The sequence below is a fragment of the Solanum stenotomum genome, chromosome 11 (genome assembly GCF_019186545.1).
Source record: "Solanum stenotomum isolate F172 chromosome 11, ASM1918654v1, whole genome shotgun sequence".
Taxonomy (NCBI): domain Eukaryota; kingdom Viridiplantae; phylum Streptophyta; class Magnoliopsida; order Solanales; family Solanaceae; genus Solanum; species Solanum stenotomum.
Genome location: NC_064292.1, coordinates 10,803,984 through 10,819,465, shown reverse-complemented (window position 1 = coordinate 10,819,465; position 15,482 = coordinate 10,803,984). Strand labels below are relative to the sequence as shown.

Genomic DNA, 15,482 nt, shown 5'->3' with positions numbered 1-15,482 from the left:
TTAAGATTTACTTGTATAATACCCCTTTCTCATGGGATGTAAAGGCATACTGAAATACAAAAAAAGCATTTTCTTCTTTCTTCTTTATCAAATTTTACAATATCTCACCGCATCACCAAACTTTCTGATCCTATCATATTAGTTATCTCTTTTGGTATAGCTTTTAGAAGCATCAACAAACTATCCAATGTGACCAAAAGAAACTGCCCAACTGTTTTTAGTTTTTGTAATACAGAAACCACTAACTCAGTTCAGAAAATGTTTAGTAAGTGAGGGTAGACCAAGTGGACCTCAACAAGCAATTATGATGGACAATCAAAACGAGTAGTCTGCCCTCTCAAATTGCAAGGTTCTGTAATCCTCAGCTTAATTTACTTTTGTGCTCAGACTTGTCAAATTAAGAACATAACAATAACAATATTCCCTCTGTCCCATTTCTGTGACCCTTGCTTTTCTAGTCTGTCATAAAGAAGAATAACACCTTTCTTTATTTAGAAATAATTGAACTTTAAAATTCTCATTTAACCCTTAATGATATGACTTTATAGCCACACAAATGTGTGGCATGTTTTAGACCACAAATTTCAAGTCTTTCTTTCTTGAATTTTGTGGCCAATAAAACACTGCTTCATAAAATGAGACGGACGAAATAATAAATAAGAAATCATATTTTGGGATTTGTAAACCTTTTTTTTTTGAGAATTTGTAGATATTTTTTCCATTACATCATGTACAATACATAACCTTGATGCTGGTAAAGAGATACAAAGCTAGTCACCAGTACATGAAGAAAATTAAGTGTTAGTGGGAACAGTTTTCTGTATAGAGAATAAGTTACTTCTGTCATCCTCCAAATTCCTTCTCTAGATCAAGTATAATAACCTTTATTTTTGTTAAGTACCTCAATAATAATTATCTATTTTTCTTCTTTCCTTTTCTTTTGACAAGAGTCATATATGCAATTGTTTCCACCCTATAACCTCAAAACTTTGACCAACTTTCTCGATCATAAGGCTGAATATCATTCTAATCAAGATTTCTAAATGTTTATCACAGACAAGTGCAATTTCCTTGAACATAAGATGACAAATCAATGATTTTACCTGATCAAATTTACGTCCTTGGATTACATCTGAAACCGCTAGACAAGAAGCCTCTCGTGATCGCCAAAGTCGGGATCCGCTTTGAGTTAAAAGATCATCCATAATAAGATCAAAATGCTCATCAATTGTCTTTTTTGAATCAGGAATCAGTGATCTCCAAATATGTGTCATCGCATCCTAAAGGAAAAGATAAAATAGTTCGAAAATGGGCATCGTCACTACAGCCAGTACAATATCAATTTCCTTAATACAAAAAATAATTATAACAAACTGCATGGTAACCACCTTTTCTTTTTAAAGAAATAATTGTTCTTGTATTCAACCATACTGTTACTCAGAATTTTCACAAATAGGGAGAAGGAGCTCGAGAGATTATAGCAGGAAATCTGCTACACTGTTCCAAAGAAAAAAGAACATGTACAAAGATGTTATCTCCACTCTTAAGTGGTAGGAAACAGAAACCAAAACCGAGTTTAAGAATCTGCAAACAGAAACAAGAAAGGAGGAGAGAGCAGAGAGGAGGGAGCGTAGAAAGATAACATTTTGAAAGCTCTAACACTCAAGCTGCAAATTCAAAATTAAAGCTACCAAAAGGAGAGGTGGACTTGGACCTCTACTATTTGAGTAAATTTAGGAAAGAAAAATTACAAAAGGTGTAGGTGAAAAAATGGGCATAAATATTAGTTGAATAAATACTTGTAACTTGACATTAGAGCATCCTACTGAAGTTGCAGTTGTGGTTCCATTAAAATTCTATTGATGAGCAGGGAGACATGGCTGCTTGCAATGCTTTCGTACATTCCTCATGTGGAAGATGTCCACAGCCAGATATGGCGACCAGTCTAGAATTTACAAGTTTTGATGCCATCACTTGAACAAATTTTATAGATACAAGTGCATCTTCAGCTCCTCCGATTACCAGAACTGATAAACTTTCAACTGTTTTTAGCAGTTGTGCTGCATTTTCAGGTGAGAGGACTGTCTCAGATGAATGTTTTCCTACCTCGTGCAGTGCTTCATCTCATCCTTCTTCACATACTGAGGGATTGTATAGGCTCAAAACATCAGTTGTCAACTTGGTGGCAACATATCATGCACGTCTATTAACAACTCGAGTAATTTCTGTTCCCAACAGTGGATGCACCAAGTGCAGTTTCCAAAGAGAAGTACAGAATAATATCCTTGCAAAGGCTGGAACCAGTTCTCCTCACAGGCTAACATCCAATAATACAATCCCCTTAATAAGGACATTAATCGAATTCCTGGATGACTGAACTATTTGTGCAGCCTTCAGTACAAGCAATCCACCCCCACCATCATGACCAGCAAGTACAACTGAAGTAAAACCCATACTCGAACAAAACGAGAGAAGCAGGTCAACCTGACTTTCAATCTTGTAGGGATTAGGCAATTGATTCTCCTCCCAGTCTGTCTGACATGGCCTAGATGTCAATCCCCATCCTGGCCTGTAGAAGGCTGTGACTGCACAACCTACCTATCGGGCTAGCTCATCCATCATCATTCTCTAAGAGAAAACCCCGGCTCCAAAACCATGCACTAGAACAGTAACAAACTGATTATTTCCTTCAACATCTCATACTGGGAATGAACATCCCACCTTACCAACATCATCTTCATCACCAGTTTCATCTAGGTTAAAACTAGGGAAGTTGGAGACACATCTAAAAGAGGCATAGAGAGAGTGTGGGTATGAAATTGACTACTGTGGCACTTCCGAATACGATAATCACTTTTTGACAAAACATGCAATGGGTGAGCAGAAAAAGGTCTGAAAGACAAAGAACGGTAAGGTGAGCCAGGCAAGCAAAGTTTGTAATGAAGAGAGACCCCAAGGCAAGAAATGAATGAACTGTCAACATCAGCAAGCAATATAGCAGGGACTTTCCCATCCTCATGAGCCGATCCAGCAAGTTTTCTCCTCATATCACTCTCAGTTCTTGTTTTACCTGTCGGAATTGGAGATTGTGGTACCTTAATGTATGAAGAGAATCCAACTTTGCACGAAAGGACAGCTTCTGGATCAACTCGGTGAAACAAAAGCTTCCTCCTTGCTCAAAAGATTGTTCTGTAAGCAATTACAGCATGTCCAAGAGCTAAGACTACCGAAGAAAGAAACAACACAGGCACACCCCCATGACTTTTTCAGATGAGGCCTTTGCCTTGAGATAGAAGATGAAGCTTCAACCTCCAGATATGAATTGACAGAAAATACAAGCTTTGATAGAAAGAAGAATAATGGAAATGACGGAACAGAATATAACCGTTCCGAGGTATGGTCCATGCGAAAGAGCAGGGACATCACACAAAGAATAAACACAGATGATAATAAGAGATATCTTCCTCTTCAGGTAGGGCTTCGTGAAATAATAGATCGAAGAAGAAATGAAATTCTAGATAAATCCATGTGACAAGGCGGCCCAACGGCCATATCTCGCCAGCGGCAAACAAAACGCCGGTTAGCGATGATATTGAGTCTCGATATTGAACGTGTTCCAGGTCGGGCAGGGTATCCATTATGAAAATATGTAAATTTAAGACAGAAAAGTAAACAATTTTCTCCGTTTGCAAAAAAAAATCTTCTGTGTCCGTCTGTTGAAAAAATAGAGAGGAGACTTTTGGTTTATCGCCGGGAGTTTTTTGAACTGTTTTTCTCTCCCCTTTACACCACACCCCCCTACACACCTCCCCCTGCTTTCTTTGGCTTTCTTCCTTTGCATGGTAACCCCTTTTTTCCCTCTTACCACAACTTTTGAGAAAAGCATAAGCATATAATAACAAACGAAACATTTCTTAGTTTGCAGCTAAAACTGCCAAAACAATCACAGACAGTAGGATATCAGCTTATTTAATACAAAAAATTAACATAACAAATCACCTGAAACAGCCAAAATGATCTTTATGGTTGCTTGAATGGAATACTATTAAGTTAAGCCCCTAACAAACTAGGAGTACACAGAACACCAGCTTGGCACAAGCACTTATATGGAAGTACCTGCACATTCTTATCAGGATCGTACTGATAACGAAGGAGTCTTGGAACAAGAGCATGCAAGTAAGGTTGCAGAGCATCCCCGGCATGCTTGGCTATCTTGGAGAATCCAAAGGCTGCACCTCTTTTAGAATTCAAAGATGCCTGATAATTGGCTAAGTCCATGAACTTATAAATCATGTCCGGCTGCCCCATCTCGTTTGCCAAGTTGCAAAGCTCCTTATAAGTACTTAGTTTCCCTCCACTTGGACTTTCACCAATTGTACCCTCTTGAAACACTTCAGAATCTTCTACAAGCTAGGAACAAATTTAAAAATAAAAAATAAATAAAAACTAATTTCAGAGCAAAAAATGGGTATTCATAGTATAACACACGAGGAAAGATTGTCAAGAATTAGAGCAAGATAAAAGTAGTCATCAAACCTTAACAGCTCTTTTCCTCTTCCCAGAGCCAGTAAGAGTGCCAACAAGAGCATTCACTAAGCTTTTCTTCATAGAAGCATCACCAAGCTCATACACAACACTAAGTCCCTGAGATGCCAGCTCCTGTGTAAGCTCATTCTGCTCAGCCAGAAGGTGAGAGAATGCTTCCTACAATAGTACAAGAGTCAGTGGCTCAAAAGGCTCTTGTAAACTGTTTTCTTTGGAAACATCAAAATAAAAGGAGGTTACTTTGATGTCTATAGATAATTGAAGAAGCATAGGCTTCACAGTTTAAAAGGCACCCCAGTGGTTAGTTATTAAAATTGTATTTATCAGGGGAAGAGAGATGCTTGAAGCTGTCTCAACATCACTCTTCAAAACAAAATTGTGACTATCATAATTGAGACTGACTATGAAACAATAAACATGATCTCTAACGGGAATGATTATTATCAAAAATGTAATAGATGACTGCAAATTATACCTGACTAGATTGGGAAACACAAGGATTCAGTGTATCGGCTAACCTGTTGGCGGACACACTAGCTAAGCATGGAAGAAAAATCCAAGTTTTTGGTTTACTTTTGTACTATGATACACTGCCATCTTTTGTATTATTTACTTATGAATCAAATAAGAAATCCTATCCCTAGGAAGTCAAAGCTTGTAATAGTTTCTAGATTTTACTAATAATATATCCCAATAATCAAAAGAAATAAAAGACTGTCCTGGCAGCATATACAAAAGGCTAATAGAGCTGAAAAGCAATAGTTTGAGTACTTCTCCCAGATATACAACAACATTAGGATTAACCCCAAACCAGTTCGAAATTTTTCCCAGGTATGTATTATAAGATTTTGCTGTGGAACTGTCAGCATCAAGTTAAATTCAAGATACCTGGATGTCAGGAAGCAGTTTCTGGATAGCCTGGTGCTGACCACAATACATTGTCAGCGATAAAAGCCAGACAGTGCCAGCACAGCGCTCTTGTTTCCGGCTACTGTATAATAGATCGTCAAAAATCTTTCTAGTGATTGCATCTCTAACTGTACCATGGCCATCTTCATTGGCTTCAGATTCCACACAGGTAGAACTTGTAGAAGACACATCTCCCATCAAAAAGTTCGAACTCATGGAAAGTGAAGTGTAGTTACTCTTAAGAATCATGTCAGCAGTAACAGGAACACCACCCCATAGAAATGACAATGCCTCCCCAGCAGCAAACAAGATATCTTCTACCTGATCAACAACAAAATAGGAAACCCAGATGGAAATGAAATAATGACAACTCAATGTATGCCACGCAGGAGCACAAGAAAGAAATTATTTAGCAGTGATATTATTATAACAATTAAGAAGGTGTTTTCCTCCAGCTGTGAACCTGAGAAAAAGAGTGTTTGTGCATGTCACCAACATAGAGTAGACCTTTGGGGCCATCAATGGAGGAAATTTCACTTACCTTTGACTGGCTTAGACTGAAAATCAGGTCAAGAGCAATATTTAGATGCGAAGAGGATAATTCCTTGACACACAAGTGTCCCAAGGAAATAACAATTTTCTGCACTGCTTTCACGTCCTCACCAGCAAGTAGCTTGCTTAACTTTTCACGTAAGACAACCAATATGGGAACTGCAGTTTTAAGCTTGGTTAAGTAAAATTATACTACAAGCATGCTTCACATACAGATTCTATAGTGGCCTCAATAAATATACAAACACACCTGAACTAGAGTCTACCAGCAGGAGAGGCAATGGGATACAAAGTCCAACATGGCCCAGCGCTTGCATTGCAAAAGAAGCCAATGTGGCAGTCTCTAAATTGACAACATCGACCAGACATTTAAGTGTACTCTGGAGTAAAGCTTCTGGGATCTGTCACATGTAGAAAGAAAAGCAGCACAAAGATCTATGTAACCAACAGGAAAGCTTATCGAAACAAAATCAATAAATACAAGATCTATAATGAAATAAACAATTAGTGCATAGGTTTATCCTCAAGTTGTGTACATTTAAGATAGTAAACCTTTGAAAAAAATTGATCGCATATTTTTTATTTCTAAGTTACCATGCAATAGATAACTCTCAAGTCTTAACGATGTCAATAAAATCAAAGCATCCATGAGATCCCATATCAGTAACTATTGTCTTTGTGCTAGACTATACACAATATTTTTGCTATCTGGCTGTCCTGCAAAAGCATGCATTATTAGGTTTCCAAAAGCTGCAGTCTTTCATTTTGCCAGACAAGCCTCGAAACTAGAATTATCACTAAGAACATGACTGCATTCATTTCTACAACATAATCAGGTTGTTGGTCAATTTCAGGTATTCAATTTGATAATTGGTTACTCAAATGAACATGTGCTAAATTTGCTCCTAGTAGATTCTGCGACTGCAACATTCTCTCCTAAACCAACCATCCCTCTGTTAAGTGAATTACCCCACACCTAAATTACATTCCATAAAGAAAAAAGTGGTGCTATTACCTGATTATTGGTCAATTTCAGGTCTTAAATCAGGTGGTTGCTGACCAAGTAACAAGTGCTAATATCAGTAAAGATTGTAACAATCTGACCCCTCATTCTGAGTATTTGTGTACCAAATCATGTTTTTTGAGACTTTGAATAGGTTGGATATGTTTTGGAACTTGTTGGTAAAGTTCGGGTTGAGACCCAAGGGGCTCGGGATGCTCTCGGACAAGTTGGGAACTTAAAGGGTAGCATGTACACAGACCTTACCCCTAACTTGGTCCTACTTACCAATTAAACAAAACTAACTTGGTCCTACCCTGAGAACTGACTGCCGCGCTACCCTGAACAAAAAACCATTTTTTTTTAGAAAGTTAACATTTTATAGACAGCAATACACCAATGGTGTATTTCAGTGGTAATTACATCAGGAGTATACAGTAAGCAAAACCAAAAGATCTATCATCTATGCCCCTCCTAAACTATCAAAAAACCAATTTAACGCAGTTCCACTAATTTTTTCCAGTTCCGTTACCCTTTACCCCAAGGCTTTATAGACCAAATGAGCAGAAAAGGATGAGAAGGCCACCACTAAGGATTAACATACAGCTATAGCATCAGCGAGCAAGAGGGTGTCAGAAGCAGGTCAGGCAAACCAGGCAGAGAAAGGAGGATTAGAGGAAACAAGACGATTGGAAAGGAACTTCAATTTTAAACAAAGAAGAAATATTTGGTCGTTAAAGGTAGGAACCGTGCAAGTAGGACAAAAAGAATGAATGGTATCTGGCTAGGAAGCATAAAGTGGAAGCAACTTCAAAATTTTAATAAAAATTGAATAAGCTCTAGTCGTTCTGAGGGGACGACAGTAATAGAGAAAACCAATTTTGTTTATCCTACCTTAATTCTTACACAATACACCTACACCTATAATACACTATAGAACATGCAGAATTAAGTATGACCAAACTCTGGAAAATATGGCAATGCATAATTGCTTTGACTCATTTATGAGATCAGCATATTTCAGTCTCAACTTTGACTATCCACAGAGGGTTGATTAGGAATTGGAAGTTAAATGATTTCACTCTTTTTATGATGCAGAGCCGGTGTACCACCTACTCTTGAAGCATTGTTTTAGGTCATACTGAGGAAGAGAACCAGAGTTATAATACATGAAGCATATATGCAACAACTAAACTCGGCTAACAAAGTATCCATCTAAATCAAGTACACTGATGTTCTACAATGCATTTTACATCAATTAACAAAAAGCACCTGGATGCACATTGCAGTAACGGTTCTTGACATGCAAAATGCCGAAGGAAAAAAACTTACAGAAACAGTTCTTGACATGCAATTTGCAGTAACATAGCCTAAAGTACATAGCACACCATGCTGCATCTCGAACCTGGAAGAATTGATAATGCATTATATCATCAGGAAGCCAATGCAGTTGCTCCAACAAGGGAGATGATCCACAAGAAGCAACAAACAGCTAAATGTTTAATAATCCAAGCTACAACCTTAACTTAGGTGTTGTACCGATTGAGGCAATCAATTCACTAATAAGATCAGACAAACTGTGAAGAGGAAGTGAACAGGAAGCAATTCCAATTAAGCGAGATATAGATTCACGTGTATCAAAGTCAATATGCCCCAGAAATTGCTTCATCCATGCAACTTTATCAACATATCGAGAAGTTATCACCTGTCAATTATATTACAAGACCAAAAATTCCTGAACCCATACATCAGATATAAAATGAGAATTTAGTGTGGTCCTAGCATTCGAGGGAAATGTGAGCCTACCTGGGGCATATGAGATCCAACAGATATAAGCGCTTTGGAGGCATTAGCATGCAGGTCAACAGAACCTTCGTAAGCCATTGCATGTTCGAGAAGCAAACATAATTTCTCAACTGTAGCGGGAAAATGGGCACCTTCCACCAAATTATTCTGTTTCATATCTGCCTCAAAGCACCTCAACAAAAACTTGATCATAGCCACATAAGATTTTGATGGAAAAAGAAGCTTTGAACCTCCCACACTAGCAGAATCCAACACCGCAGGCTGCTGTTGGATAATATAGTCTAGCATGTCAAAAAGTTTTGGGTACTTTAAGCTGAGGCTTTTGCTTACTGCTTTCCTTTGATCTTCATCAGGAAATAAACCTTCTAATGCAATTTCCCTACGGAACAGACAAGTTGCACATTTGAAGACGGTGTATAGAGAGAGGAGATAATATTGCTATTAACCCATCGAAGAAATCACCCAACAATACATTGCACGTAACTTGAAAAGAAACTATAAAACAAAAGATACTGTTTCAACAATGAGGAATACCATGTCTTCTGTTTTAGTTACTTCCTACTTTCTTTCCATCACTACTAGTCTACTACTAATCTATCCTCCAGAACCCATTTGAAAGGATAAAGAAAATGAGCAGCCAAATATTTGCAGTAGACAGTTTTTCCAGATAAACACCTAGGGAATTACAGGAAGCTATTTCTTCTGACTTCATCTTTGCAATCTTAGACCCTAGAATCCTCAGACTATCTATGGGCTAGCTTACATTCAGTGGAGGAAAAACTTCAAGCATTTTCACTCCATGCGACTCTCATTTTCCGCATTAGGTAGGGAATCCACATCAATTAGACCAAATTCCAGAAAATTAAAATAGTGGAGTGAACTTAGATAAATTTCAAAATGCACCAACCTCCTCCTCCCTCTCCCCTCTCTCCCCCCAGAAAAAGAAAATTACATAAACAAGCACCACAACAACCATGCCTTAGTCCCATACAAGTTGGGGTCGGCTATATGAATCTTCACTGACCATGTTTCACCAAATGAGGAGGGAGACACAATTTTTTTTGGATTAGGGGGAAGGGAAGCACACTTTACTGTAAGAGGCTAAAATTTGTTTGATCAAAGGGCTTTTCCTCCTCCATTGTTGAATACAATCTAGCTAATTGCATTTTACAATTAGGCCTAAGAGACCATAAACTATTTATCAACAGTTTAAGCTGGTAGAGAGAACTGAACCTGAACATTCATGTTCTGCCAGCTCAACCACAACACTTGGGCAAGGCCTTATTGACAAGTTTGTTACATATTCTCTGGTAGAAGAAGAGTTACAAGGGCAACATGTCAACCTACATAAAGTGAACTATGCATAAAAGGTCTCTAGATGGATCTCTTCAGTGTTCAATTGAAGCTACAGTTAGGAATCATCCTATCAAAATAGCACCCACAGAGAAGCCAACACTGTTCCATACCCAGACAAAAGCAGACGGCAGTCACCTACCTTCGAATAATCAGGTGTTACCAAGTGCAATTTGTTCACACAATTGCCAACTTCCACAGAGCCTTACCTCAAAATTGAAGTACAAATTACTAAAAAAATATTCTCAAGTCGTACACATTTGATGAGAAGGTTGTATAATGTGGCATAGGAATATCTTTGGTAGCGACTCACGATATGAATGAAACTTCTGGTTGCAATAAAGCATCCACAACGCCAGTATGTGGGACGAGCTCACTATGACTAGTTGTCCCAAACCTATACTTAGTTTTCCAGAGTTCTCACATCTCCATCCTCCATTCTACCATCATTATTAGCTTGCAACCACTAACACAAGTGGAATACATTCTTCCACTTGGAGCATCCAAATTACAAAATTAGTGCAGAACCACACATGCTGACCAGAAAAAAGGGGAGAAAGCTTCAAGGAATGGTGTTACAGTTAAAATTAAAGTAGAATAGGTTCATCACTCAGAAGGAACAGAATCACCAAATGACTAATAGAAATTTTTAGAAAAGGTAATAATTTACTGATGTTGTGGACAGTTTTATCAAAAAAGAAAAGTGCAAAAAAGTTCTAAGGTTCGTTGGGGCTTTAAGTGCAAAGCACAAATAAAGGGTGAGCTTTATTGAGAAAATGTGCAAATGGAGAAAATATACAACTATATATATGTGTAGTCCAAGATTAATAATATAGGCAGGATTCAGGAATAACAAATATATGGACAAGGAAATTGATTGTTTTTACGATAATGTAAAATGTCAATGGTTTAGCGTCGCCTCTTCAAGAAATGCTCTTTCACAAGGAAAAGTATCTCTTGGAGTCTTGATGACGACACATTAAGTGAGGCAAAGCGCTCAACGCGTTTTGAGCCTCGCTTCAAGGTTTAAATGCGCCTTTGATAACACTGGTTGTGGGATTTAAGTCCCGGGATACAAGTAGTACACAAAAAGTAGAGAGCCCATGCCAATATATGGTTTTCTAGAAATTACTCAACATGATTGATAGAATTATTGCCATAGAATTCCACGGAAAACTGATCTACTTTTCAAGTTAGATACAATCATTTATGTTGAGAAGCATAACCATATATCAAGGGTTAATTGTCAAATGCCAGACTGCCATTCTTTATTACATCCCAAGAACGAGAAACCAAAAGAGATACAGATTATCTAAATTGACAATATAACCAAAATTTCATGTCATTGCATTGAGTAGACTTACAATTGAAGCATTAAGCTACATAATGAGGGAACCTGTAAAAAGCTCAGCAAAGATTCTAAATATGCAAAAGCACTACTATGGTCGTAAGCGAATATTGTAGAAAGATATCATACAGTTGCTAAACAAGAATCTTCAATAATGAGGGAACCTGTAAAAAGCTCAGCAAAGATTCTAAATATGCAAAAGTACTACTATGGTCGTAAGTGAATATTGTAGAAAGATATCGAACAGTTGCTAAACAGGAATCTTCACTTAATGTTAATCAGCAAACCTCATAAGCTAACCTTATATCCAGCTTAGTGTCAGCAGCTCCAATCATACAGATAAATCGGCTTGGGCAATGCTGCATGTCAAACAACAAAGTTGCCCATCTCATAGCACAAAAGCGCACTTCGCTTTCCTCCTTTTGAAAAACAAAACGAATTAAACAATAAATAACAGCTTGCATCAAATTAAACAATAAATAACAACCTGCATCCATATTAAATACAGTCCCTCAAGTTGACAGAAACAAGCATAACACTGGAACAAGAAAAAGGAATCAATAGTACAAATGTATCCTACCACTTGAGAACTTCTCAGAAGGAGCGCCTCCAGATCATTTAATACATTTTGTGGTGCACCCTGAAAACCAAATAGCCATCAAAAGATGTAATAAAAGAAGAAGGGTGGAGACATAGAAAACTTAAATATATGACAAATAGTATTGACAGCTTAGAAAGTAGAACCTTGTAAGCAAAAGCAAGGGAATTTGTTGCTTCTTGAATAGTAAGACGGAGAAATTGGGCCTCAGATTGCAGGGCAACAAAGAGCCTTGAAGCAACATCGACTTTATCTCTGTAACAAATTCAAAAAGAAAATGGCACATCAAAAAATATCTAATTTAGCTGCAAACAAAAGAAAGGCCCGGGGGAAGGGAGGGGAGGGAGGTCTGGAGAAGAAAGGCAGAGTGAAAAGAAAACACATATCAGAAAATGTACATACCTAAAAAGTTGAGGCATCCTCTTAGCAAGCAAGCCAATTGCTTGGAAGGCAAATGCTTTCGTCTCCCGCGCAATAACATCTGGACAGATATTACTTGTTAAAAATTATACTAAGCCAATTATATCAATCTCAAAGGGCTTAGCCTAACAAAGTTCATTTTTGTATGAGCAATAGCACCTGATTCTGCTGCCGAATAACCATCAAGAGATTTCAGAATCCCAGACAGTATAACAGGGCCCATAAGCCTCAACTGGTCCATTGTTCCCTGCATATATTGATAATAAAGTGTCAAGAGAAATTAAATTCAATGAAATTGCTTCAGTTATCAAAGAATTGGTGTACATAAGAAGAGTGAATTGTCACTGGAAGCCAAAGACCATCTTCCTCAGGCAAATCTTGGCATTTTCAGCATAAGCGAAAGTGGATCTCCAACTCTCAGGTTCAATAGAAGAGGTCAGTTCCCCTTCTTGTTCTTCCAATTCAGAAAGACTTATCGAAAATCGCCCGTTGGGTTGGTCCAACCAAGAAAGGCATGGACTTTTGGGCATTGCTTAGGTCGATCTAGGCTACCTAGTGATTTACAAGCATCCTCGCTGCACACTTTCTATATTCCATAAAAAATTTCAATCTCCAATCAATAACCAATTACCTCTCCAATCAACATGACAGTCCGTGATGGTCTCAACTTGAGGGCCTCGCCTTGCATAAACCTTACCCACGAATGAGTCTATAACAGTCAAACCTTAGACTCATATTATATTCTTTTCTTGTTGGACACTAACTAATAACTGAACTTTTTTAACACTTGATTCTCATATTGTCACTTAACATACTAACCAATGTTGGATGCATTATGGGAAAAGGCAAGTAGTGCATATATAGGGCATCATGTTACGGATGATTCTCACATTAAATAATGAGCCTTTAAGGACAACCTATCCATAAAGGCATTATAAAGGAGAACGATGATCTTGGCTCGATTGTTCATAATGGTAATTGGATATTATTCGTCATATCTACGGCTGAGCACAGTGCTAATGAGAGGACACCTCTAAGTGATCTGCTCCCAAGTTTTGGTTCGAACAGCAAAGGTAGTATTGTGCTAACTATGCGGTAGGCACACCTGAGCTTGAACACTAATCAGTGAACCAAATCTGATATTTAGGTGAAGAAAAAACTACAAATGGACTCATTATCCACCATGTTTCAGAATTGAAATACAACGAATTTCTCGGATGTCTTTTAAAAAGAAAAACTCTAGTTGATCATCACAACATTCGGGGAATAATTGAGAGATATACTTCAGAGGAGTTATCTAGTATTGGAAATAGTAGGAATTGAAGTTTATACAAAAGATTTACATGTACACTAGGTGCAGATGATAAATTACAGAGAGGACCAAGTATAAGTAGGTCCAGGTGACCTTATTACTTATGTAACTTAAGGGAAAGATGGGATGAAGGGCAGAAGATATGGAGTATAACAGCAAAAGAGAAAGTCTCTTTTCCTCCACATAGAGAGTAATTTGGGAATGCAATAGTTAGAGCAAGCAAATCTTAGACATAGGGAACATATTGTTATTGTAACTTTGTAAGTTAGTATTGTTCATCCAACAAGTGCAAGAAAGATGTACATTACTTATTGTTGCACCATAGTGTCATTCTGAGTTGGACTAAGGAAGCATGGTACCCAGATGAAAGCAGCAAACCTCTTCTTGGACAATTTGGAATGATAGGATGAAGAGGATGTTCCAATGCAATGGAAGGAAATTAAGGAATATGAAAAGTTCTTTCATGCTCCATTTATGCATTTGGTGAAAAAAAAACATTTTTGCATATATGATTGGATACAGCAGTCAGGAAATCAAGAAGAGCACTCAAAGCCACATCATGCATATACTTTGGCACCTTCACGGTGAATTAGTGAAATGAACTTCAACTTATCTAGTGAAGCCATTCTCCAAGCCTCTATAATCATGAAAAGGAGTCTTTAATTTTTGGAAACAAATGTTCTCAAGTACCCCTAACTGTTATCGCACTTCCCAAATCTTTCTTTGACCTATATTGGACAATGTTTGAGCTCCTTTATTAGCACATGACAGGATTGTTGAGCTTCACTATGTTGTGAGAAATTCACATAGGTCATGAAATCTTACATGCTTGAAGACCCATACAGTGAACTCCATCCCCAATTGCTTCAACCTTGACGTTGTATTACTTCCTATAAAAGCAAGAAGTATAAATGACTTGTCTTCTATAATAGTAAGACTGGAAGTTTGAAGAAATGACAGAAAAAATCCTAATAGATGTACTAATGCAATAAAAGAATAAGATGCAGCACTTTATAACATGCAAATTAAAAAAACTGCTCTATGTTTGAGGTAGCATAAATAGAAAATTGAAACATATAGCTCTTGGCACACCCCTTGAAAATTAGATTGATTGGGAAGCTCGATATGCCCTTTAAATAATTTAAATTGGTAAATCTTGTGACTTGTAGTACCTTTTATGTAGTTCTTAAATATGTAAATTGTTTTTAAAAAATCTTTAAAATTGTATGTCCGAATGCATGGTCAAAACAAAAAAGCTTGACTTTCAAAATCTGAACTATGTATATAAATTGGGACGGAAGGAGTACTTTCGTAGCCCACTCTAGAGAAAATCAGAAACATAGAGAAAAAACATCTTTTACCCATATGAGGATGCAAAATAATTTAAGGACACATCACAGAATGGTAAGAATAACCATTCTAGACAAGCAGAAATCTCAGAGTAGGAGTCTACATGAGCTTAAATCCTACATTTGTGTGTATAAAAGAAGCTAAAATACCAGCACACAATCTTGAAGAAACAACGCAAGCCATAAATGAAGTTTTGGACGTTTTTATGGTCCCCTTTAAGAGATGACTCTAATGCTTTACAAGATGCGATAATGGTTTCCGAGCATATCCCAGTTCTATACCAAAGACA

The 15,482-nt window shown here is 37.5% G+C and overlaps 1 protein-coding gene and 1 pseudogene across 3 annotated transcripts in view; both read right to left on the bottom strand.

Moving 5' to 3' along the window:
* The window catches only part of LOC125843570 (uncharacterized), a 63,319-nt gene that overhangs the window by 37,070 nt on the left and 10,767 nt on the right, over window positions 1-15,482 (bottom strand). For all 3 annotated transcript variants that reach the window (XM_049522697.1, XM_049522696.1, XM_049522698.1), the window contains 15 exons: window positions 14,669-14,733; window positions 12,691-12,778; window positions 12,514-12,592; window positions 12,258-12,366; window positions 12,094-12,153; window positions 11,814-11,932; window positions 8,813-9,191; window positions 8,527-8,711; window positions 8,339-8,411; window positions 6,257-6,407; window positions 5,996-6,165; window positions 5,434-5,775; window positions 4,537-4,704; window positions 4,117-4,410; window positions 1,104-1,280 (listed from right to left, as the gene is read on the bottom strand). In XM_049522697.1, coding sequence (XP_049378654.1) covers window positions 1,104-1,280; window positions 4,117-4,410; window positions 4,537-4,704; window positions 5,434-5,775; window positions 5,996-6,165; window positions 6,257-6,407; window positions 8,339-8,411; window positions 8,527-8,711; window positions 8,813-9,191; window positions 11,814-11,932; window positions 12,094-12,153; window positions 12,258-12,366; window positions 12,514-12,592; window positions 12,691-12,778; window positions 14,669-14,733 — 2,459 coding nt within the window. The remainder of the gene's footprint in view (window positions 1-1,103; window positions 1,281-4,116; window positions 4,411-4,536; window positions 4,705-5,433; window positions 5,776-5,995; window positions 6,166-6,256; window positions 6,408-8,338; window positions 8,412-8,526; window positions 8,712-8,812; window positions 9,192-11,813; window positions 11,933-12,093; window positions 12,154-12,257; window positions 12,367-12,513; window positions 12,593-12,690; window positions 12,779-14,668; window positions 14,734-15,482) is intronic.
* Window positions 1,753-3,965, bottom strand: LOC125844408 (uncharacterized; annotated as a pseudogene).